General features: G+C 35.5%; 2 protein-coding genes across 2 annotated transcripts in view; one reads left to right on the forward strand and one right to left on the reverse strand.

Moving 5' to 3' along the window:
- Positions 1-3,878: 3,878 nt before the first annotated feature.
- LOC137388033 (zinc finger protein 699-like) overlaps positions 3,879-27,620 on the forward strand; it is a 39,971-nt gene continuing 16,229 nt past the window's right edge. The window contains exons 1-5 of the mRNA XM_068074551.1: positions 3,879-3,900; positions 18,136-18,232; positions 19,614-19,670; positions 19,772-19,834; positions 26,033-26,089. Coding sequence (XP_067930652.1) covers positions 18,157-18,232; positions 19,614-19,670; positions 19,772-19,834; positions 26,033-26,089 — 253 coding nt within the window. The 5' untranslated portion in view covers positions 3,879-3,900; positions 18,136-18,156. The remainder of the gene's footprint in view (positions 3,901-18,135; positions 18,233-19,613; positions 19,671-19,771; positions 19,835-26,032; positions 26,090-27,620) is intronic.
- On the reverse strand, positions 7,707-8,699 carry LOC137388031 (uncharacterized). Its single transcript, XM_068074550.1, has one exon. The coding sequence runs from the start codon at positions 8,697-8,699 to the stop codon at positions 7,707-7,709; it is 993 nt and encodes a 330-aa protein (XP_067930651.1).

Here is a 27,620-nt window from a genome sequence, read left to right on the forward strand (position 1 = left end):
AGAAAAGAACATTATTTGATATGCCAGAAAACCAATAAAAAATGGAGTTAATCATCATTTCCAATCATCACAATCCCATGACATACGTGAAACGAGTTCACTCGATTCCTTGCTCTTTACAACATAAAGAACCAAACCTGAGCTCCTAAACACTTTCTCACAAGCTAACGGAGACATATACTGTATAAAAGAAAACAGCTCCAATGACTCTCTCGATCATCTTCAGTTGATCTACCTATCTCTTTTTCCTGAAGGCTCTGCTGAGGCTCCTTCCGCCTGCTGAGGGACGTTTCTTTTCATCTGAAACTTTTTTTCTTTCCTCTAGAGCCTGTATCTCTTTCCCTACCTATGGAGCTTCCTTCTCCATCACTCTCCATCCTTCTCCATCCTCTATTCATTCTTTTCTATCATAACTACTGAGCTTCTATATAGAAGGACTGCCTTGACTCTCAACTGACTATCGAAACTCACAGCCACATGAACTGAGCAAGCAAACATGGATGACTTTTCAAGCAACGGTGTAACTTTTATTAGCTCTTTTACCTTTAGTCATTAACATTATTGTATAGAATTTTGTTAAATTGTTGATTTTAATTCTTGAACTTACAGAAAAAAAATTAAATTGAACTGATAAATATCAGTATTGCTTACAAAAGCCTAACACCTTCACTAGTAGCTGAACTAGCAATCACCAAATCAGTTCCCACATGACAGAGCAAAAGTACGCAAACTGAAGTTAGTCAAAATAGAATGCAATGACAAAGCAAATTCAACACTGATGTTTTGTGTGGGTTTGGATTAGCTATACATATCATAATTTCTCCTTATCCACCCATAACTACCCTAGATCAGGTGAAAGTGGTAAGAAATGTTGAAAAGTTGGTAATACAAACTAATAATACTACACTAGAAATTCCCCTGTCATACAGCCCACGACCTGATATTGGAATAAGTGGTAACGGAAAAAGAAATGGCAGTGCTGGTTGTTGAAAAAGTAGTTGTCAGCAAGAATTGGCAAAGGATAGTGTAAAAGAAAGTTGTTCGAAATGACATAAATAAAATTGAGGGAGCACGACTTCAAAAAGGTGCAAATAACAATTTCAACAAATATAGAAAAGTTAGATAAGTTCAACAATCTGTTAAAAGTCATGCAATCTAGTCTCCTCACTTTTACGTTGTAGGATTTGGTCATTAATAGCTAATCGAGTGAAGCGCTCTTTACCAAAGTTGTTAATTAATTAAAGCTGTAAGCCTAACCTACTGTAATATATGCAATTTAACAACAATCAGGAAATATGTTTATTATAACTTTAGAAAATTTTAAAACTCAAATCTTAAATCTTTAAAATAAAAGAATGTTCTTGTCATAAAGGGGCATTGTATTTCGGCCCTAGCTTGTACATAGGTTGTATAGAATTTCGGCTAACGTTTTAAATGATTTAATGAAACCTTCAGTGATTAGACAAAAAACATACACAGAGAGAAAAAATGATTGTAATTTGATTTAGCCAGGCTTAAGATTTAATATTATGTTAATAATGATCTAAAAATCACTGTTACCCATAACACATACCCATCCTGATTGAAAATTGATTTGATAATGATAATTAATGGCAAATTAATCAAGAGCTGGAGTAAATAGTAAGTCTATCCTACATTCAACTGACAACTCAAACTTCAATCACAACTGATCATTCTTAAATCAGTGATGCAAAATGAAAGAATCAATCATATGACACTGATGATTGATTTATTAATGATCACTAATTAATTGTTGACAGCTGGGACTATCAAAATTCAATCACATACTTCCTCATGAATCTGTTTTAAATCATTGTTGAAATGAATCAAATTTGAGACAGTTGCCATTTAATATTGATTCCACAATCCACAGCAGTTTAGACCAAGAATTGTTCCCACTTTAATCTGGTTACACATATCCCTACCACTACTTCTATTACTACTAGTACTACTACAAGTACTACAATGGTGCTGCCACTACTAGTACACACTGAAATTCTATACCCCAATAATAAATGAATTAATCATTCTCTGGTCCACCTCTCGTCAGTACTAATTTTGTTATGTGTCAGAGTTAGTCAGGGTCTTTGGGTGAGTGAGCCAGATCCTGGCCATGTCACAGAGATCCCCCACCACAGCTATGTTTCTGAATCTTTTGATTTGAATGCCAAATAGTCTGGTAGCCAAGACCCAGCCAAGCTACAGAAAGCTACAGCCAATATTTTGTACATAGCATTAATTTATCTATATACTACTGCAAAAAAATACAACCATGTTCAATTGTCTCTGTATGAAATGCTTAGAAGCATTCAATTTGCTAGAGTCCAACGCTATAAAGTTGCCGTGTGAGCTACCATAACAATTGTTTTTCTCTGTATATTGCAAGTATAATAAAAGTTCAAAAAGTTTACATCATTTCTATCATCTGGATTATTTTTTATTCTGATCTGACAAAAAATCACTAACGATCGCAGAATCAAATAACTTTTATTTTACCATTTTAAAATTCGAGCCTATGTTGACTAGGTTTTTCAATTTTTATTCTTTTCCAAGAAGGCACGATTTTTTTAGCTTTTAGCACAAAGCAACGTCTCTCAGATAATCGTTTCATATTGTAATTCATCGACTAATATCTTGTTGATGATATTTAAAACTTACTAGCATTCACATCTTTTGTTTACCGCTACTAGACGACAGCTTTATAAACGTCTACCGAAAGCGACATAAAGTTCGTTTCTCCATGACAATTCACCTGCAGTTTATCGTTTGTATAGCATGAAATCTCCATAACATAAACGTCCTTGTAATATATGGTGCAGAATCATTCCAAATAGTTGCAAACAACATACAAGTCAGTTTGAAATACGGAGTGACTAAATAAAAGTTTTATATTAGCAAAGGTTTTGACGTCAGAAACTGAGTTAGAGATAATAATGCTGAGTAATTTTCCTCTTAACGGAACAAAGGAATTGCCAAGAAACCAAAACAGTTTGTTTTAGAACTCCAAGTCAGCACTGATTGGTTTCTTAAATGATAATTATTGCAAACATGCTACAAAATATGTACAAAACAAACAGCTATTATTCTTAAATAAACAGTTATCAAAAAAATAATTTTTATTATTTACCAAAAACAACTTAAAATATATTGACCTTGGCAGGCTTGATTTTCTATAATCATTTAAAATTACAAAAGAATAATTTATAGACAGAGTGAATATCAGCAATGATATACATCCCATGGGGGCTGTATATCATTGATATCAGCAACATGATAAAGACATAATACTTTTGATGGGAGTTGTCCTTTTCATATACATCTCTGCAAGTGCAAGAAGCTGAGCCATGGTATCACTTTTCTAAGTTTTAAATGTTAACATTTAAAGGCTCAGACGTTTACAAGCAAAATATGGCTATCAGGCTATTCATTTTAGCTTTTTCATTGTTATGCAGTACATTTATTGCAAAAAAAGAGCAGCCTGTTTTTAGCGTGGCTTTACTTTTATAAAATTACTTTAATTATTTCACAAAAAAGACTTGAACTTTTATGCACCTAATTAAAATACTTCAGCTTTTAAAATTTTATACCATGGTACATAAACCTGAGTTTGTCTACTAGAAAGACTTGGCAAACATGAGATAATCTAATCCCTCATGCACAAGTGGTGAGAATTAGCTGAATAAAAAATCTCATATACACGGAGTTGTCTGCTTTGTTAATCTTCGAGTTATCCTCTCTGCTAAAGATAATAAAGAAAAATAAGCTCCGCCTTACGGTCGTAACGATCCAAACAATCACACATGCGATAATGTTGAAACTTGTAACCCGCGCTTTGAAACGCGTAATTGAGTTTAGAACAATTTTTCTCGGTAACTTAAAGTAAGCTATTTCGCATAAATTGGAATATTAACTCATCATTTCTTGTTTGACTATGTCAGAGAGCCTAACTATGTTTTATTAGCATAAAGTACACGGAATTGTTTTTGCAATAGTTTTTTGCACCTAGTGGCGCTTTGTATATATATTAAAAGGTAGTAGAACCTTTTCGTCGGAACCTCCAAAAAGGTTTATCTTTGCATTTTGGAAAACAATTGTTTGTTGGCAGTATAACGCTTTTTCTAATTTATATGCAGATTATGCGTAGGGCCTGTTAGCGTTTCATCCAATACATGACAGTCTATGTACCATAAATCTGAAAATGTGGTCTAATATCGCGTTGTATTGCAGCAGTAATATCTCCCGCATGCACTGTTTTTGAATTTTAGGCAAATTTTTCAAGACATTTGTTTTGTGTGATTGTGGAGAAATTATTTTATGCATGGCTAATCCGAATTCACACACACATCATTAGTGTTGAAATTTCTTGTGATATTATTTTATTTTGATTGTGTTTAGTTAACAAATTGGCTTTTGCTTATCTTGTCGGAACTAATTTAATTATCACTGTCAAATTGACGCAAATATAGAAACTCAATATATTATACTTGAGTACAGTATATAATGAATGAATACAAGTAGACTGTTCTTGACAACACTGGGATATTAACTGAAAACACGTTTCACACAGGATGATAAAAACAACATGATGAAATAGGATGTGATACACCACAACTAATGACCATAGTTAACCCACCAAATGACCATAGCTAAACAATGTTAGCTGACATCATATTATGACATCTCCTTTTTTCCAAAATAAGACTTGTGGTTGGTTGCGTTGTGAGAAAATTCAAAGCAATATTCATCCAATCCAAACAATATCTAAGCAACGGTGTCTGTAAGCTAAAGATAAAATGAAGCTAAAATAAGACATGAACTTATTCATGCTGCTTGCGATTTACTACATATATAATATATGATAGCAAACTCCATGCATAGTAGCAATAAGCCATATTAGCCATAAAATATGCTAAGCTAAAACATGAAATGATTCATGCTGCATGCATACTACCACCACAAGTATAATATATATAACAGAAAACTTCATGCATATGTAGCTAGACAAGTAATATCATATTTTGAAAATGTCACATGAAATTGTGCAGGATTTTTCAGGATTTACTGCATTTTTCAGAGCAAGTACCAGCTATTTAAAGTGAACAATTGTATCCTCATATTTGGATGGCAGCCTATGTTCACGCTGCGGTCGCGGAAAACAAAGGGGATCTCGGGCAGCTATATTTTCTGGTGGTACAACTGCTGGCATCTCTTTAGCACTTACCTCATCACCATCCATATTTACCTCACCTGCATCACTAAACACATCACTCTCACTTACCTTTCCAGCTTTACGAATATCTTTTCGATTCTTCCTATACTCTGTCCCACATGCCTTTCTGACCAGATATGAATGCTCGCTTACCTGACTACCTACTTTTCCTCTAACCCACGGTCCGTTGGCCATTTTAAAATAGCAATCTTGCCCCTTGTTTAACTGCATCTTTTCGTTTCCAGCCCGACTGTCAAAGTAAAACTTTTCTCGCTCTTTTTGCTCACCCAACTGCTCTCGTAGCTTCAGTAAGTCATATGGCTGCACTGCATATTGTTTAGCAGCAACTGGTATTTTATCCCGTAGCACCCTACCTTGCAAATACTGAACGGGTGATCGCAAGCCATTTGCTATGGGAGTGTTCCTAATAGCCAGCAACCCATCGACCCAATTGTCACCTGCACTCATGCACTTTTTCATCATTGCCTTGATTGTACCTATAGTGTGCTCAACTTGGCCATTACCAGATGCATGTAATGGAGAGCTGGTCCTGTGCATTACACAATATTGTGAGCAAAACTGTTGGAAATCTAAGCACATAAACTGACTGGCGTTATCACTTATTAATTTCTCTGGAGTACCCCAATCAGCGAAAATCTCTCTCAAAGCCTGTATCACACACCTACTAGATGTTGCCTGTCTCAGGGCCTTAACAATAGGCCATTTAGTCAAGTAGTCTACTGCCATAAGGTAACTGTTTCCATTTACATGGAACAAATCAACACCCAGCGCTTGGAATGGGTATTGTGGTATTTCCATTGGGATCAGTGGTTCTTTCTTACTTTCTCTAGCAGTGCTCAAACATGCATCACACGACATACACTTATCCTCCACATGTTTTCTCAAACCCCGCCAAAAAACACTACCCTGTGCCCTCTGCAACATCTTGGTTATCCCCTGATGAGACACATGCAATTTTTGCAACACTTCAGTTCTAAGGGATGCAGGAATGACAACTCTTGAACCATACATTACCAAGCCATTCACCTCTGACAGCTCATATCTATAATTGTAATACGGAAGCGCCAGACTGGAACAAGATTTAAGAGCATTTGGCCACCCTTGTTTAATGTATTTGAGCACTACAGAAAGCTCAATGTCGCACTGAGTAGCCCCAGTGTATTTCCTCATTGCATCATCGCTGCTAATTATCACCTGGCACACTTGTAACAATGGGTCCGCACCTAAATCATCATATGCATCAATGCCTTGTGGGCACGTGCAAGATAGCAAATCAGCTACTGTCATGTCTTTGCCTGGTGTGTACTTGAGCTCTAGTGTAACTGGATAGGTCAGTATTTCCAACCGCATTTGAGCTAACCTAGGAGACAGCTCACTGATAGGCTTAGCTAGCAATCCTAATAGAGGTTGATGATCAGTCTGAACAGTAACAGTGTCCCTACCCCATAAATAGTACTTGAATCGCTTGCATGCAAACACAATTGCTAAAAGTTCTTTCTCAATTTGAGAATATCTCTGTTGTGTCTCAGTGAGAGACTTGGCAGCATACTCAATAGGCCTACCCTCTTGCATCAGAACAGCCCCTAAGCTATGTGCGCTACTGTCGGCTGAAACCACAATTGGCTTGTTTGTGTCATAGTAGGATAGCATAGGTGCATGAGAAACAGCATTTTTTATTTGGTCAAATGCACCCTGCTGTGGCTTTTGTCACATGAATTGGACACCCTTTTTGCACAACTGTCTCAGAGGCATGGTCATTTCCGAAAGATTATTTATGAACTTAGCCAAATATCCCACAAATCCAAGAAAAGATTGAACAACCTGTTTGTTTTGTGGGACCATCATATTTTGTATAGTGTCTATTTTGTCCTTGTGTGCACAGATACCTTCCCCAGATAGTTCATAGCCCAGAAAAACAATCCTTTTTGACAAAAAACACTTTTTGCTTTGTTCAAAGTAATGCCAGCTTTTGCAAGGCGCTCCAGAACAGCTTCCTACCTTGCATCGTGTTCATCTAAAGTTTTAACATGAATCAGCACATCATCAATGTACACTTCTACACCGGCAATACCTTTCAGCAAGTCCACCATCAGTTGGTGAAATATTTCAGGTGCATTAGTGATGCCAATTGGCAATCTCAGGTATTTAAATTTTCTAAATGGTGTCAAAAAACATGTCAGCTTAGATGACTTTTTATCAGGAACGAGCTGGTGAAAACCTCGTTTTCCATCTAGACATGAAAAGTACTTAGACCCATGTATGCGGGAAAATATTTCTGATTGAGTGGATAAGCAGCACTGCATTCTTACCAGTTGTGAGTTCAAGTACTGAGGGTCTAAGCACAGCCGGATGGAGCCATCAGGCTTGTTCATTATTACTGATGGACTAAGCCATTCTGATGCATTGTTGTCTCGAACTATAATTTGTTCTGTTTCCATCCGTTTGAGTTCAGCTTCTAATTTGCTACGTACCTTGTCTGGCACCATTCTCGGTGGTGATGCTTTAGGAACTGCGCCCTCTTTGAGTTGAAGCGTAATAGGTTAGGGTATCTACCTAGACCATTGAACGCATGCTCATATTTATCAATCACACTCGCACCTGACTGAGCTTGAGTACCTACCTGGCCTATGTTGGCTATCAGCTGCATAGCATTTATTGCAGGCATTCCTAACAGTGTTTGGGAATTCTGCTCAACCACATAAAACACTTCCTTGCATTTTCTGAGTCTGCCAGCATGCACAACCGAAATGGCAATCTCTGCAGTGCCCAGAAGTGGAATTGATTTTCCAGCATAGCTTGTGACAACTGCAGTTGATTTTTTAACACGTGTTACGCCCAAACTCTTAGCAGTGGTACGAGACATCACCAAAACCTTTGCCCCGGTGTCAACCTTAGCCTCAAATGTCTGGTTATTTGCTCTGAGTTTAATCAACCACTTAGAATTACATTCAACAGCTTTTGTTTCATGTACAAAAAGACATAATGTATCTAGATTCAAATATTGAGCATTTGACTCAAGCTCTTCGTGCTCATTAGAAACATCTACAGCATGCATTTTTCTTGGATTTGACTGACAAACAGAATAGAAATGATTGAATCTCTTACAGTTTTTACAACTCTTACCGTATGCAGGACATCGTCTTATTGCATGAGACCCTCCACAGTATTTACAGTTTTTGATAAAGTCACTTTGCGTCAGCATCCTTGTGCATTCAGGCGCAGCACTGCTTCTGCTCTTGTCAGATTCACCCTTGCTGAGACCCCTACCCAGGGACTTTTGGGTAGTCGGGTGGCTTCGCCATTGGAGAGAAGCCACTGTTTTCTCTCCATCTAACTCCAATTGCTGATTTCGTAAAATAGTCTCTTTTGCTCTCATTTTTGCTTTAATTGTGTCCACAGTTACATCTGCATCAAGTTGTAACTCTCTCGAAAGAGCTTTATCCTCCATTCCAGCCAGTAATCTAATTTTTAGCATAATATTTTGTTGTTCTGGACTGAGTCCGCACTTACTGATTAACTCATAAAATTCACGGATGAATTGTTCATTCGTTTGTCCCATAACTTGCACACAGCTGCCAAAAATAATCTGATAATGAAGCGTATTGCTGGTTGGATTGAAGTACTCGTTGAACGCTTCAACTGTATTGTCATACAACCTACTTGGGTTGGCTGTTGCTTATTCTGTAGATGGTGTTAATAATGTCAGTTGCGCGAGAACCTTTTCTGCTTCGTCTCCCATTACATAGATTAAAGTGTCTACTTGTATACTGGCACTTTTTTCATTTAGTCCACTGGCTTGTCTGAATCTTTGGAATTGTTTGATCCAATCGCTCCAGCTTTCCTGAGCATTGGTGAAATCCAGCGGGTCAGGATGTCTCACTCCAGTCGTCATACTTGATATTTGACTTGAATATATCCTTGGTGATATTTTACTATTCTCTGAACAATGTTGTCTGTGGTACCCGTATCCTGCCTACGATGCCATGTCAAATTGATGCGTATATAGAAACTCAATGTATTATGCTTGAGTACGGTATATATTGAATGAATACAAGTAGACTCTTCTTGACAACACTGGGATTTTAAGTGAGGACACATTTCACACAGGAGGATAAAAACAACATGATGAAATAAGATGTGATACACCACAACTAATGACCATAGTTAACCCACCAAATGACCATAGTTAACCCACCAAATGACCATAGCTAAACAATGTTAGCTGACATCATATTATGACAATCACTAGTTCGGGTACAAGTGGAGGTATTGAACTGTTTTAAGAAATACTGATATTTGCCAGTAAAAGTTACTTCTTTATTCCGTGAGTCGAACAATTAAAATATTCAACTAACAAAATTCTAAAAGAATAAAATTAATGACAAAATGTTAAAAGAGCTATTAAAAGTTACATCCTTACTCAAACGGTCGTCGGTGTTTTCTTAACACGGTCCATGCGCCTGCGAGTTTCGATAGTCGGATAAGAGTCATGGCAGTCCTTTTATGTAGAGGCTCAGTAGTTGAGATAATAGTGTAGAAGAGGCTCAGCCGATGAAGTAGAATGAGGCTCCATAGGCAGCGCAGAGAGAGGTTCTTCAGCAGGCAGATGGGAGAGCTTCCAATGAGGCCCTCAGGAAGGGAGAGGGTTGAAGATAGAGATGCGGATATAGATGCTGAGTCATCGAAGCTGTTCTCTTTTATAGACGTCTGGCATGTGCGAAGGCTAGCCTGTGGGTGTAGGTTGAATGTTAAGGCTCAATACTTTCTGTCAGGCGTGTGAAGATGTCTTGTTTGCAAAAGTCTTCAGCTGGTGTATGTGATGTGGGCATGTAGAGTGGAGCTCATGACTTACTCCTGGTATCTAGGTCATATTTGCCAGGGGTTGCACATCTGTATGTGACTCATTTGACTCGTCTCTAATGTTTTATGGTGGTATTTTGACTGATCTTGACAGTTTCCAAAGGCGGTGTAGACACAGTTTCCATGACTGATTTCTTCCAATTCTGAAGTTTCTGATTTTTTTATTTGATGTTTCCAATTATTAGATCATTTGATGTCTTTTAGGCATTTTACAGTTTGTAGGTATTATACGCTTATCCTGTGGTCTGGCTACATTCCCTGTTGGTATCTTGTTTTCGCAGTATCTCCATACAACAGTTACATAATCGCATAGTATCTATTGTTTTAGTTTCTAAATGCCACAATAACTCAAAGTCAATGATTAGCAGCGGCTCATCATTGACTTTGTTTTGGCAATGAGCATTAAGACTGTAGGTAAATGGACAATATTCACCATGTGTTGGTTGCAAATTAATATCGATGACATAAGTTGGGCTATTTTTATCGAAATTCGACAAAATCACTAAATATAAAAATTATGACGATTTACCAAAGCTACGAACAGATTATCATTTTTCATAGATAGCTCATCTTATAGTTAATTAAATATTTATTACGCTACATATATACATTTGTGATTGAGCAGCACTAGTGTTCTTTCATGAGTATGACAAAAATGAGTGAACTACATTGAAGGAAAACTCCTCAAAGATGCCAGAATTCATGTGGCTTAAAACTTTGACAGAATATTTTGAGGGGTCAAGGCGTTTGTGACGGCATACTTGTTGAACTCACAGTAAAAATCCGTATGGTTTGGCCATGGTTATTGCGCATCAATCATCAGCTGCTTGGTTATAGTATGCTTTGAATGACCCATATATCAAAACGTCTACGGGTTAGATTCGAAGGCTTGTATGAGATGGTATTGTGAAGATTACTATCCCATTCTCTTTATCCTCTGAGATCGACTGAATGTTAACATGAGATGTGTGATTATTGAGAATTGAAAGCATTGACATATTGACCAAGTACTTAACTAATGATATAAATTGAGAATTATTTTGTAGCTAAGCAAGCTTTATGGTCACCACATAGGTAAAGAAGAGAGAGGCAAAGTGAATTTTTATTACTATAACATGTCAAGAGTCACTAACATATGATTGGCTAACAAGATGACAAGCAACACTAACAAACAGCTGCATGAAAAAAGGTCAAAAACTGAGCATCAGTAATTAAGAAAGAAGGCTGCTTCTAAATGCTAGACCACCAAGTATGATTTATAAAATAACAAACGAGTACAAACAAGAAACTCCAGTTCTACTGTCAGACATTCTATCCACTATGCAGAGCTTACTTACCATACTATAGAATAATTGTTCATGTAATTGTTACACTTACCAATTGGTAGTAGCAGGTAGTTAAAATACTCATGCTTCAGCTAACACTTGATTAAACTTCTACAAGAGCGATATGTGGCCAGACTTAGCAAAAATGTTATAGGTTTAAGTTCATGTCTATAACTAAACCTAATTAAACTTATAAAACACATAAATTATAAAAGACCTTCATTTAAAATTAGAATAACAAAGATATGTATGTTGTATATGAAGATTTGAAATACACTTTTTTTGTAAAAACATGTTTTATTACTGTACAATGCCGGAAATGCAACTAGGTTTATTATATATTTCATTATCCAACAAAAATAGATTTCTTACTTGGATAGCCAACTGTTTGATAAGAACATAATTTAACTTATTTAAAACTTGAAAACTTCATTTAAAATTTGAATAATAATCTTTGGATATGTTGATTGAATATATTTGTTGTAACAACATTGTTATTACTGTACAATGCCATACATGCAGCTAGTTTCATTATATACTTGAATATTCGACAACTCAAGATCTCAAGATACAACAACTTGAGATCCCATATTTGGATAGCCAACAGTTTGGTAGTAACAGCATTATCAATACCTGTCTAACAAGACAAAAGTGGAATATTATTAAACCTAATCTAGAAATGTTAAGACTTTGATTCTATTGTGATTACCTATTTGCCTTCTCAACTTGAAAGTACTCTATAAGGTATTGCTAACATTACTGGATTCATACATACACCTGACAGGCATGGAAAAAACTGTTCTGGTGTAAACTGGTTATATGAACTAATGTACAATAGACATTAGCATTTAAGGTGATCATGGTGATTTATTGTACTACGTTTAAAGCATGCATGTTCACAGCATTTAACATATACACCACGTTTGCATTGATCTCAAGTCAAGCTGATATTTTTGCAGTGACTGTGCTAAGCCTGCTTACTAATAGGGCTAAAAGTTGTTCTTTCCGGTTGTGTTCATATTTCAAAACCTACAGTTCTGAATCAATCCAATTGGTTGTTGAGCCGCTTTATAGCGAACAATGAACGACCGGTAACTGTAATTATTTCTGGTAACTATGATGCAAAAAGTATAAAACACTGAGGCCGCCAAGGTATATCAAACTTAATTAAGAAAGAAGGCTGCTTCTAAATGCTAGACCACCAAGTATGATTTATAAAATAACAAACAAGTACAAACAAGAAACTCCAGTTCTACTGTCAGTCATTCTATCCACTATGCACAGCTTACTTACCATACTATAGAATAATTGTTCATGTAATTGTTACACTTACCAATTGGTAGTAGCAGGTAGTTAAAATACTCATGCTTCAGCTAACACTTGATTAAACTTCTACAAGAACGAGATGTGGCTATACTTAGCAAAAATGTTATAGGTTTAAGTATATGTCTATAACTAAACCCAATTAAACTTATAAAACATAAATTATAAAAGACCTTCATTTAAAATTAGAATAATAAAGATATGTATGTTGTATATGAAGATTGGAAATACACTTTTTTTGTAAAACCATGTTTTATTACTGTACAATGCCGGAAATGCAACTAGGTTCATTATTTATTGGATTATCCAACAAAATTAGATTTCTTGCTTGGATAGCCAACAGTTTGATAAGAACAGAATTATTAGTGCCTGTATAATAATAACAACACAAAAATGTAATATTATTAAACCTAAACTAAGAATGTTTACACTGTGTTTCTATTCTGATTACCTATTTGCCTACTTAACTTGAAAGTACTCTATAAGGTATTACTAACATTACTGGATTCATACATGCAAGTGACAGGCATGGAAACAACTGTTCTGATGTAAACTGGTTATATAAACTAATGTACAATATAGATTAGCATCTAAGGTCATCATTGTGATTTCTTGTACTACGTTTAAAGCATGCTTGTTCACAGCATTTAACATTTACACCAAGTTTGCGTTGATCTCGAGTCAGGCCGACCTTTTTGCAGTGACTGTGCTAAGCCTGCTTACTATTAGGTCTAAAAGTGGTTCTTTCCGGTTGTGTTCATATTTCAAAACCTACAGTTCTGGATCAATCCGATTGGTTGTTGAGCCGCTTTATAGCTTACAATGAACGACCGGTAGCTGTAATAATTTCTGGTAACTGTGATGCTAAAAGTATAAAACACTGAGGCCACCAAGGTATATCAAACATGGACAATTTACTTCATCACAATGTTTGATAGGGTATTTAATTGGTTGACTTCAACCAATCACCCTCACCGATCCTCAAATCATTATATTGTAAAACCTCGAACTGAAAGCCATGGCGCACTATTTTTCAACCCTTCCTCTTTAGTGGCTGCCAATTAGCGGCGGCATTCAAGTAGAGGCTGGCGCTTTATTTTCCAAATGGCTCATCAGAACTTTCGGAAGATAAATTTTGCCCAATTACGAGCGAAGCGAATATCGCCCATATTTGCTGACCTTTTCTGGTGGAGTGAAAATTAAACCACTTGGATGCAATCAAATTACTAACTTACCTCTAACTTGTCAAAGATCTCTTAAAAAAATTGCATCAAGAAACCAATAATATTACTACCAGTTGATTTATATTGCTCACAATCGACCTGCGATGATATTATAGTCTGCGTTCTTCTTTGGAAATTTGTTGGCATTTTGAATTTTTATTTCATTTTAAATTTGAAGAAATGTTTTCATTTTACTTTTGTTTGAATAAAAGTTCATTGCACTCATAACTATGTTTGCTACAGTTTACAGCCATAACTAGCTTTTTATCCACAATATAAATGGAATTACTAGCATCGATCCATTGTAAGCCGTGTTAAAATAGCTGCAAGGATGCTATTAAATAACATGCTATAAATCTGCATATTTGTAAGTTTTATGATGATAATTTATCAAATGATACAAATATATATTTATAAACAAGTGACATAGACGAACCACACTTATATTACACGCAAAAACAAAACCAACGTTATTAAAGCAAAAATGATTCCATCGTTGGCGCGGATAGCTGCATTCTGATTGTTGCTTTTAATGGAACGAACATCTTCTAGTTGTCCAATGCCTTCCACAATATATTTTTGCCTCAAATTTTCTCCTGCACTGCTTAACTCCTTCGCTACCGCAAGCCAATGTCTCGACTCAGGTTTTCTTTTCTTTGCGGCTGGAAGCCGTTGCGTCAGCTTTTAGACAATGTGTTAGTTTACTTACAATTACTCAGATCTTACTTCTTGTAGACCAATAAATTTTGGTCTCAATAGAAACAAGCTTGTTGCTAATAATATAGACTGATCAGCATTCCTCTCACTAGCGGCTCACTGAGTATCTAACAAAAAGTTCCCCGCAGAAAAATGACAGACAAAAACTACCTCTGGTGGTGGTTTACAACTGTAGAAGCTTGTATCATTCTTAGCTATTTGGTCTCCAGTAACAATATATCAAGTGATTCTGACTCTTTTGTTTCATGTACTTCATTTAAAATTACTTTAAAGATGTTGTTGCGTCAGATGATTGAGTTGATTTTAAAACAAAGAATTTTATTTTGTCTATTATTTTATATTGTTTTTTGTTGTGTTAGGGGATCTCATTGTCAAGATATTTGAAGATTGAAGAAACCGAAAAAAGTTGGATTGCGGTTAAAACGCTTGGGCAAAAAACATGCATAGACTTGCCCAAAATAATGGAACACGTGATATAACCTGTCTCTATATCTAGTATTCAACATCGGCTAATATGATAAAAGTATAGTCCTACGTGGCTCTATTGGCATATATTTTATCTTGTATTTTCTGATGCTGGCTAGAATAAACTTTTAAATCCAGCTACTGATACATTATTATGAATGGTTCAAACGCCTTGAATAGGGGAAATTTAAGAGTTGTAATATCTACTTCTTTTGAATGCTGTGTGATAATTTGAATACCGACTACCGATTCTGCCGGTTTGCGGTAATTAGGTCGTTGAGTTAGCTTATTTCATCACGGCCTTTGTATCGGCTAAGTTCTCAGTTGCTACACACGCACTGGAAACTAGCTACTAAAAAAATAGGCATGCCGCCGTCTTTGGCAAAAATATGTTCGGCTATATGGCGGAACTAACTGCATCCCAAAAAGTCATGTATAGTCTACGTTATCTAGTCATTTAGTATCAATTTGTAGAAAATTGTACTGGTTCGTTCGATTAGTTAATTCCAGTACAAAACAAATTGTTTGATGAGTTGACCCAATTTGTGAATGCAAAACAACGTCAAGTTTGTCAAAATCAATTAACCCACAGCCTGCTGTTTTCACTTTGTAGGATGGAGCATAAAATCTTTTAAACATAATATTTGGTTTGTTAGAATTGAGTCGAGCTATTCAAACGTACCTGTCAATACAGCTTTTATTACGTTTCATAAATCCATCTATCAGAGAATATTTCAGCAATTCTAATTCTTTTCAACGACCTGTTTTTTTAAATTAAGTGGATATCTTCATCTTTTCTCAAGTTACCACAAAATTGGTGAAATTATGTCAACATTAGTGTGAATAGAAAAAGAATTTGGCAAAGCTAAAAATAAAGTCTGTAGCGAAAGAGTTAGCTAGTCGATATTAGCGCCCAAACAATTTTTTGGCTGAGAAACTTTTACTCCCCGCACTTAGCACAAATGCGTTGCGAAAAGTTTTGCTCAATAAACCTTTACGCATTGCATTTAGCTTCGCCCCAAAACTTGCCAACTGTTTTTTGTGCATGTTATTCAAAGTATTAAAATTGTGTTAAACAAAAAACTATTATTAGCGTGAGACAGTAATTATTTCTACGGGTTTGCTTTGAATGTTAATCTATCATCATAAATTTAAACCGTTTTTTTATATATGTAGGCTCTTTGAAAGTATCAAGACCATGTTAAATGAAGAACTACTATTAGCCTTAGACCGATGGTAGTTATTGCTATGGTGTTGCTTTCAAAGTTTTAATGAGAAAGAAACGAAAAGCATTGGAGTTAGACGTCAAGAAAATGGATTGCTAAAAATGTAAATAATCCATTATTAATACGATTGTTTTAGCTTTTTTTCTCTGATCATTTTATATTGTGGGTTCATAAAGATCCGAGATAAGCAAAGTGGCACTCAAATGGAAGTGGCATTCAAATAGAGAATGGCGCACTAATTTTCAACCCTTTTTTAGTAGTGGCAGTCAAATAGATGTGGCATGCAATTTGAGGTTTTACAGTAATTGTCAAGACTACCGACAAACCTTTAACTCAACCCCACCTTTATTTGAAGGTCACCCCTATTTGACCACCACAATAGGAGAAGGTTGAAAAATAGAGTGCCGCCCTTGAATTGAACACCACCTCGATTTGACCATCACTTTGACTCTCTTTGATTTATGTGATCTCATAGTAGCAAGTGATCATTAAAAAGTATCGGCAATATTGTACTAATAATGACTTAGTTAGATCAATAACAATTAAAGCTTTCGTTGTATCTGTTCAGATCGAACTCCGTTTTTGGACTTGAAAGCTCTTCGGTTTTTCCTTGAATTTTGTAAGAAGCACCATAGAAGTATTTAATAATGTTTCAAACTAATAGCAGTTTCTTGTTTTGTGCAGTCTTAATACTTCAGCTTTCAAGTAAAACGGTTTACATTTATAATGGTATAAAAACAATTAATATTAGGCTAAAAGTTGTCTTCAGCACCCATTCTGGCAAAAATTTGTCGTTATCCAATCGGATTGCAGCGTGTAAAGATTTCGCTTTGCTATTTTATGGCACTAATATCGACTAGTTGAGCAGTGCAGAAGAAGAGTAGAGGTCAGAAAATGTTGTGAAAAGTATTTAACAGCCAATAGGTGTTTGTTTCATCAAATGGAACAATCAGAACACAACTGCCTGAGCAAATAATGCAAATATTGTTGTTTCAACATTGTTAATTTTTGTTTGTGTATGTATTATAAGTATTGCTTGTTTTTTACTTGCTCCTAATACTATACTTATAGCATTTGATGACAATTATTATGTAACTTATTTAATTTGCAGATTTATAGAAGATGATTTGATAGGATGATTTCGCTAGCCTTAACTCGGTTTGCTATGAAATCACCTTTTTCTATTGCTCATTAAAACCAGCTTTGGCTCCAAGCTGTAGCAAACATCTCGATGAGTGCAATGATATTTTATGCACTGTTGTTAATTATAGTTATAAAGAGGAAAATAAGCCAAACAAACTTGGAATGAAATAAAAAAAATTCCATCTTTAACAATATGCAAAGCATCACACAGGCTATATCATTCAGTTCCTCCTGAACAAGAGTGCAAAATGTAGGCAACGTGTGCTATGCACTTAAAAGAGTTAATATTACCTTTCAAAATGCCAATGAACTTTTTAAAATTACAAAACCAGTCTCTATTTAAATGTAATCTCCATTTGACAGCTTTTATCCGGAGAGAGTAGAAAAATAAAGCATCATGGCGTTAATTTTCAGGTTTCACTGTATCTTTTTGTAATAATAAGTTTCTACTTCAATGTTTGCCATTGTCTGCCCAACTACAGGGTGAATGTTTTTAGTTTTATTTACGAGAAGACTTCATTAATAAAAAACTAGTTCTCTGAATTGCTTGCACGGAAACATGGATTTTACATAATCTAGTCTTACACCCTTTTCTTATTCAGATAATCTGATATCTCCATATAATGTCTGCCATGAAAACTGTGTTAGTAAAGCCAGACCTAGAAGCAAATGACTTGAGTGACATTCTCTACCCTACAGGTTAGTCAGAGAGTTCTACTAAACTATTTAAAATATAAAGATTATTGTCCTTAAGAATATTTGCAATATCTATTCATGTTTTTCCTACTCATTTATTCTTTACTCATGTCGTCTATGGCCATTTTATCTGTACCCATTTCTATTCATCCATGTCTTCTGTAGCTAAACTTTATTTATCATTTTCTCCATTTCCAATATTCCATATTCTGTTATTTTCATTTCTTTTATAGTCATTTCTAGTATAGCTGTTTTCCCTAGACATAACTGAACACTTCTAATTGAATGCCAACCTCTATTAGAATGCCGCCTTTGTTAGCACAATGAGTCCATTTGGCCGCCACTATAGAAGAGAAGTTTAAGAATCAAGCAACACCTTTACATTCACCGCCACCCCTATTTGATCACCACTTTGACATTATTTGATTTTAATGATTCCATAATAGCAAGTGATTAGTAGAAAACTGTTCTCAAGACCGTACTAACAGTGACTCGGTACACCAATAACAATTAATTATTTTGTTGTTTCTGTTCATAACGGAGTCCATTTTTTTAATTACAAAGGTTTTTGTTGTTTTTTTTTTCATTCAAACTTTAAAAACAACATTATAAAAATAATTACTATCTGTATTAAGCTAATAGTGGTTGCTCGTTTAATGTGGTCCTGATACTTCGAATTATGAGAAAACTGGGTTACATTTATGATGGTATATGAATGACTAGTTTGAGGCTAAAAGTTGTGCTTTGTGATGCTGCTAAAAGTTTATTGCTTGTGTAAGATCCAACACGTAAATGTTTTGCTCTGTTCAAAATATTGTTTGAACTCGCTTCAATTGTTAATGATTATGTTCTATATTACATAACAGGGGGCAAATAAAGCCCTGATGGCTCATGATTTGTGTGCAACATTTCATAGCTTTTGTAGTTTTAATCTATGGTGGTTATCAGATATTATTACATAATTGCTTTAGTTTACTGGATTATGCATCCAAGAAGGTTTTTATGTGAAAATAAGTCTGATTTTGTTACCTTTTCCTCATCAGCCCCATTGGTAACAACAGTGCATTCAAGCATTAGATGCAATTCAACGATGTAACGTCATACTATTTAAGTCTGAAAAGGCAACCAACTGTAATAGCTGTTATTGGCCAATCTAGGTTTATATATCTATGGTTGAAAAATAAAGTGCCATAGCATTCAAATAGAGGTTTTGCGATATCTTATGTTCCGATGTCTGCTCAATCCATAGTGTATTGTAACTACATATTATTGTATTCATATGCTTTAACCAGCCATTTTAATGTACTGTTTAGGTTTGTCTTTTTGTATAGCTTCACTAAATCAATGTTTGTATGTAGTAAATAATTGATGGATTATATTGTAGATATCGAGATTAAAGTAGAACCAGGTGATTCATCATTCAACGTGGATAGTAATGAAGGTAATTATAGTAAAATAATTTTTTTCATGAAATTTTAATATATACGCACAAAAAGCTGCTCACTATCATTTTTTATATATGACCTGTTATGAATATTGCAGTAGTTGCGGAAGTCAAAGCAGAGCCAAAATCTGATGATGGTCCTGATAACCTCTACCCAACTGGTAGGTTAAAGATTAATTAAATAATAGTGATAACTGCTGCTGATAAGGTTTGATATCAGGTGCTTTTGCATTGAACAGTGAAACTGGTTTGATTTAGTAAAGGTCATATACAGTCAACCATTGACCTTTGTTTGTCGGGACTAACACAGATTAGTCATGACCATACATCGAATATTGAGTACTGTACATTAAACAGACATGGTTGTCTCATACATACCACTAGGGCACAATATGCCTACATTATGCAAATACTGTATACATGACAGAGTACACAATAGTAGAGCAGGAGGGCATCAAAAAGCTGTCAAAAAAAGTGATTTATTCCTTTTGAAGGTGGGCTATGTGATAAAAGTGGCATCTAGATCAGAATTTTGAGCTGATTTCAAATATCTGGTTTCTACACCTCTCAGATTGTTCATTTTCGAGCAATATAATTAATATATTATTTTAATTAAATAAATGTCTGTAATGTTTTATGTGCCTCTACCAACAATGTGATAATGAAAATGACATATAAATACTAAATAATTGGCAATAACCTAAGTTGGAATCAATTCTGGTAACACTAAAATATTTATTGTTGATATTGGGCAGCTTTACAGTTTTGCCTTGTTATACCGCAACTCATATATCATTACAGATCTGCAAAACAAAATGAAAAGTATTTTTAAAGACTCAGACCATGTATATATAACATTTTAGTATACATATATTAATCATTAATGCTTATTCTGTTGAACCGTTTACTTGAGTATGCAAGTGAAATCGCAATCAGTCAGTCTTTCATACGGTGTGGAACATTTGTATTCTAATCAAACATGAAGCGCACCTTTGGTTACAATACCACTCAAATACTAACCTTCTAATTCATAGTCATCTGAGTCTTCTGCATCACTACTTTCATCTCCATCCTCTTTATTTTTATTGCTACAGCAGCTGCATCTGCACATGTCCGTACATTTGAGATCTGTATTGTTCACTGACAGCGACGAGACTGGAACCCAGTTTTACATCGACAAAACATGTCCACGAGCACATCAGGAGGTGCTGGTTGTGTCATCCATCTAGCTTTAAGCTCTCCATCTTCCATAAACCATCCATGTTGCTGGGGGATAGGGCATTGATGATGATTTGCTTGGCTTTTCTCCATATTGCGGCCTGATGGGCAGCTCTAAATATATGGAGATTTAACCCATCTAGTGTGGGTGGTGGGTGTGATTGTGATGTGCGAGACGGTGAGCAGAAGATCTTATACCGTGCTTCATTGATGGAATTTGTCTCTTCACCATATAATCTGCATATGAATGTCTCAATAGATTCTCTTATTGCATCATCAACTTCAAAACCTGTTCCCAATGATTTCTGTGGGTTACAGAATTCAAGATTGTTCTTTAGCAGCTTGAAGAAAGTTATCTTCCCTTTGGAATTGAATGCGCTTACACTCTCTCATCCACTTAGAGCATGGAGCCCGAGCAGTGCTTTGAATCGTTCAGGTGTAAGGACGGTAGACAGACAGCCTGTTTACATATCTCAACTGCGTCTTACCATAGCTGTAAATGAGTTTTTGTGATGGCAGCTCATCCACTAGAGATAGACAGCTTATGAAAACATTTGTGTCTTGGCACTTGACTAGAACTTTTGAGCTGGGTTTGTCTTCCATTATTTTTGTGATATATGATAACATGCGCGTATCTGCTTTGTTGTGGTCTGGTGTCAAACTATCTATTTGGCTTACAGCGATTGATCCATCAAGGTCATAGCTGATCATGTGGCATTCTTGAGAAAAAGCTGTTACAAGATCTAGTTCTGCTTCACAGTTGACTTCCTCCATGTATCCTTTAAAATTTCCCTAGGGCAGTCTTGTTTGAGCCATCTGCTAAAAATTCAGAACTTTTTGGCACTGATTAGTTCGGACTAAACACAGCAACCTTCTGCCTTCCTTTCACACTTCTACGACTTCTCTCACCTTCTTTAATGCTGATATCAGGATATGTGTCACAAACAAAATCCATGTGTGATACACGTTTGCAATACTAACTATTCATTGCAAAAGCTGACTTGCAACCATGCCAAAAGTTGGAGGAGCTTTCAGGGTCTGACTTTCATAGCATCAACCACAACAGCGTCAATGACTGGTAGCTGATCCTGGTTAACATAGATTGATGGTTGATCATCAACATCTTCCTCAACAACAGCCATCAGAGCCGACTTGACAGTCTTCAATATAGAGCCATCATAGTTAGCTAGGGACCAGCTGATGTTGCCAAGAGAGAATGATAACACTTTTCTCAAATCTAAGTTACGCTGTTGGCTGATCAATAACAAATTCTCAAACAGTCTGTGCGAAGACTCTAGGACTTTTTCTTTTGATTTTCTCTTAGCTGATGGTAATGTGGTAAAGGTTTTGAGCTTGTTTGACTTGAAGGATGCATTGAAATCAATCTCTTGGTTGCTTAATCTCTTCTGGACCAACTCTGAAAGCTGTTTCTCTCCTATCACATTTGACATTTCAAGATCCTGTTTTTTTCCTATGGAGGCTTTTGCACCACTGGTAATATGTACTAGCTTGGCGGTTTGAAACGAAAACGGATTTATTCTTACTGTTATGAGTCTTTCATGGCTTCCCTCATTTTCTCATCAGCCTTCCATGCCTTTTCACGCATCTCATAACTTGCTGCATCCGAATCACCATACACTAGCATCTTCTTCATGTCTGTATGTACAGCTGTTCGTTCTGGGTGAAATAGAGTCCAGCGTTGAGAGGCCGATGATTCCTGGTAAACCCTATGATTCCACCGTGAGACTTTGAGTCTCTTTTAACTGTTTGCTCAATAGATTGATCACAAGCGATAGAGCTGAATGAGCAGTGATGTCGTGATTGATAAATAAAATACTCCTTCTTCATAAGAGCCTCATACACCTTGCTCTGCGATACTTTCAGATTAGTCATCTCTGCATAGTACAGCATGCCATATCTAGCGTAGTTTGTGTGGCCATATGCAAAAAACCAAGGAAGGATCATACATGTAATTTATCTATAAATTTATGTCCAAATTGTAGGCTATAACACGTCATGTAAACTGCAAAAAGTTAGTTTGTTGCGCACAAAATGTGCAGACAAAAATGAAAATGTTTTCTTTTTCTCCCACCAAAGTACCATCATCATGGAGTAATCATCATGAATGTGTAAAGTTATAAATATCTAATCTCACCTCTTCTGTTGTATCACATTCTTTCTGTCTCTTCTCGTGTCTTTTCTCAGCTCTTTCCATAACGAGTTTGTTACAATACTTTTTATAACAGGCAGAATGACATAACAAGTCTGAACTTTCATCAAAGTTCTCAATGCTTAGCACTTTTTGTGCAATTTCATATTGAATGCTCTTTTCTTCCAATATCAACCATCTGTTTGAATACTTTTTGGCCGTCTCATATTGAAGTTTAGTCACTCTGACTAGGGTTTCATTCACAGACTGATCAAGACAGTGAAACAAGCAGTCTTGCTGCATCCTTGGCATGGGTTATGAAATGCTGACAGTTGACTTACCTAATCTCAAATAAAAGCATTTATTAATTTTCGAGATTATAAAATAGTTTTCTTTGTCTGATATGTAAGGTTTTCCAAGCAAACTTGGAGTTGTCCCCTCCCATTTCAAAAGTGCTTTCTAGCTCAGAAATGTGCAAACACATAGGTGTAGAAACGTGATAAATGAATTCAGCATAAATTTCTGACTGTTAAACATTTTTGTTTGAGTAGCCCACCCTCCGAAGGAAAAGGCTGAAAGATAAGTTTATGTTCCTGCTCTACTACAATGATTATACTTACAATAGGTTACACTGTATTCTTAGACATATTAACAATACTTGTAGTTAGCATGATATAATATAGTTAATAGGTTTATGGGTATGATATTGACCTTTTGAAGGGTGTAGTGTGATCCATGTCACCTATATTTTGCACTCTCCCGCAGCAAGATAGAAGCTGCTATCGCAGGCTCAGCCTTTATTTTAATCATTTACCTGCCATATTTGTATTTCCACACAAATGCTTTCGTGACCTGAGTGCCAATTTCTGTGAATCTTCAATGGCTCAGAATTGATGAAACTTAATGACAGACGAATGAGCATAATATGCTTATACAATATTTTCAAACTGATATTTTTGCTGTCGGAATATATTTAGATTGTCTATAAAGGTGTTTTACACAGTTAAGTGTGGTTGCATCAAAAACTTCAATTTAATGAAATTAAGGTGGTGTTTACATCTATGTTTAAATATATGATGGTGTTTTACACAGTTAGGATGAGTATTTAATTAAAAGTGGTAAAAATGAATCACAGCAAAGTAGCATGAATTTAATTTCTATGTCGTAAATGCTTTTTAAATATTTATCAGCACTTTCAAAACTTTATGGCAACTTCTTTAACTTGAGTTCCAGCTCACCATAAACCTCTATGCATCTATGAAATAATAAAAAGAAATGCTATATTGCTTTGAAATTGCTTTTCTCATCATTAGAAGAAATTAGGTCTTACCAAAGTAAATGTTCCGAAACCGTTTGTTTCTATAAACAAGACTATTGTTTTCGTATGGTGTTTTACTTCTAACATTCCTACAATGCCTTTTAGGTTAAACTCCAAACTTTTTTTGGGGTAGCACTCATTGTCTTTATTTTTAGGAATTTTCTGCTATTGATTATCATAATTTGAGTGTTACAAAGTTATTTTTAGTCGATCTTACGTTTTTCAGAGCTTAACTTCTTGTATCTTTTATATTTATATTGTTCAATATAACTCTGCACTAATTATTGTAGATTTTTAAAGTTCATCCATATAATCTTAACACCTGTAACACCATAATAAAATGGCTAGAATTTATGCAATTCAAACTAGAGCCAAGAAAGTTGTATTTTGCATCAGCAAATCAGTTTATTGTGTTCGGCATCATGTGGTCTAGTATAAGGTCACCCATGGAGGGTACTGTTGGTCATATTATGTTGTTGTTAGGGTTTTAATAAGACATTGATGAATTGGGTTAGATAGTCCAAGTAATCAGAGAGCTAGAACTAAATGCTGTGTTTTTTGACGGCAATGTGATTCTATATTGCCATTCAGGCTCACAAAGTAACATATGTCTGTCTAGCGCCTATGAGCTAAAATAAATTGGTACATTATGTACAGTACACTAATATAGTGTACTGTACATAATGTGCCATTTTATTTTAGCTCATAGCTCATATTTGTTTTTGCTAATAGTGTTCTTACTTCTTGGACAGGCGGTGGTAGCTAATGATGTGTGACAGAGATGTGACGGCAACATATTCTGTACACTACACATTACACTTTTGTGAAGCCACACAAAATAACATATGCTTTGAACTTAGGTCTTACTGAAATTAACTTGGCTTACTATATACACATTTAGAAAAAGTTTAAATCTTACATGACACAAAGTTTAATTCTAACTTTGCATTCATTTTCAGTTTTTTTATTTTTCTTTTTCCGATTTGGCGTGTTTTTCCCTCGACTTGTGACTCACATTTACCTTCACTTTTAGCCGGCCTTTTTAAAACTTGTACACACTGAGCTGATGACAAAAACGAGCGTGACCTAGCTTTTATACTCGGCCACGTAGCTGCTGCATCAGGAGTTATCTCATAGCTCAAAAATGTATCATATCTCGAAGCAAAAATTTGCTTGAAGGGAGGATGAGAGGACAAAGAGAAACTTCCAAAATAAGTTTGTGTTCCGAAGTAATAATAGCAGTAATAATACAAAAAAAGAATTGTAGTACAACACTCAATCCAAGGCATGCGGTTTTTGCCGAGTTTGCATCGAGAACACATATCGCTCAAGGTTGTTATTCTTAGGACATACACAGACTATTTCTGGACAGTTGAAAGTTTGGGAAAGGGAAGTCCAAAAAATTGGAGATTTGTTGAGTGATGATTGTACCTAGTCACAGAGTTAATCATAAGCCCAATGAAGAATTCTGAGCTTAACAAGCTCGAGGATATCATGTGCTGAATACAGATCTATGAGAGCTAAACAAGTATGAGTCATTTTTAATAAACTGTGACCTTGAACTGCAAAAGGCACACTGAGTCACATATGATTTCTATAAAAAATGTACAAAATATGTTTTGTCCAGATCAGATCATTCAATGTATCTACATATCTATGTTGTTTTTATTGTAGATATTGAACTTAGTTTAGAACCAGAGAGTCGTTCAGTCAGCACACGCTGTAATAAAGGTAAATATGATATTAGCCTAATGGATTTAATAATGGTCCAAGATTTTGTTTTCAACAGAGCGTCAAACACTTCTTTAGCATAACACTATTGACCCTGAGACATATTAGGAACTTTGTTATTATCATGTAGCTCTCAGGTTAGTCCCGGAATAGGTTTACTTTTTTCCAGTTTGCGTAATGACAAATGTTGTAAGATTTTCATCAATCGGCTCAATTATCTAGGTCAGAGTTCAATCACTTATATATTCTTAGATGCCGTGAAATCTTTATTCGAGTGCCTTGGCTCAAATAAAGGTTTCAACCCTAGTTTCAAAAAGGGTTGGAAGGCGCTGTGTTTTTCAACGTTTCCTTTGTAGTGGTGTTTTATTAGAGAGTGATGTTCAATTTTTGACTAGTTTATCAGAATTTTGGAGAGATAAAATTTAATAGTTTTTCTCGTGATGCTAATGTCGCCTATACTTTGCATTCTCTGTCCGGCAGACCAACATTAATGTTGTCGGGCTCAGCACTTTTTCTAAATGGTTTCCACGTACTTCGAAGCATCAAATGGAGGTAAAGAAGATACTATTTTTAGCAAAACATTGCATGAATACAGTGGTTACTTATATCGATGGCATTGATTTATAAGTTTTAAGAAAAAAATGCCAAAAAGCTTTCTAGGGACAATGTGTAACTAAATATGCCAGATATTAAATACGCTGTAACAATGGCTGCCATTACATCATACAGTGTTTCTGTGAAAAATTTTCATTGGTCATCGAAATGTTTTAAAGTTTTCAGATCAGTTTATAAATCACCTCATTGGCGAATCTGAAAATAAAGGATTGGATTTCGACCTTAGTGGATATAAATAGAAAGGCAGATTTGATGATTAGGATGATCGATCCTCTCAGGCACATCATCAAGAGCAAAATCTTTATGCGCTGCATTTAGCACAATAAAAATATGCTCCGTAAACGTAACATTAAGTTCAAAACTTGCCAACCGGTTTTGATATGCATGTCCTTCAAAGTGTTTGGGCCATGTTAAACAGTGAACTACTATTAGCCTGAGACCTTTAGTAGTTATTTCTATGGCATTGCTTTCAGAGGTCCATTTACTTTTGTAAATTTAGCCGTTTTTCATATATGTGCATGTACTTCGAAGTATCAGGAACGCCTTAAACAATGAACCACTATAATTAGCCTGAGACAGCAATTTTTATAGTGTTCCTCTGAAGGTTCATTTACCATCATACATTTAAGCCGTCTTTTATGTACGTAGGCTACTTCGAATCAGAAAGGGCGCATTAAACAGAGAATTACAATGAAAAAAACTATCAAAAACAACAAGCTTTGAAGTTGAACGAATAAATTAATTATTATTGATATGAACGATTCATTATTAATACGATTTGGTGGACACTTGTTTATTGGACAGTTGATATTCTTGGCTCTTAAGAATCAAGTCATATCAGTAGTGGTCAAATGGAAGTGGCGCTCAATTGGAGAGTGCTGCTGCATTTCTCAACCTTTCGCTCAGGGTGGCGTTC

Source organism: Watersipora subatra, chromosome 2 (genome assembly GCF_963576615.1).
Source record: "Watersipora subatra chromosome 2, tzWatSuba1.1, whole genome shotgun sequence".
NCBI classification, from domain to species: Eukaryota; Metazoa; Bryozoa; class Gymnolaemata; order Cheilostomatida; family Watersiporidae; genus Watersipora; species Watersipora subatra.

Coding starts and splice junctions, on each gene's coding strand:
- LOC137388031 (XM_068074550.1), bottom strand. CDS start 8,699: ATGGAGGATAAAGCTCTTTCGAGAGAGTTACAACTTGATGCAGATGTA.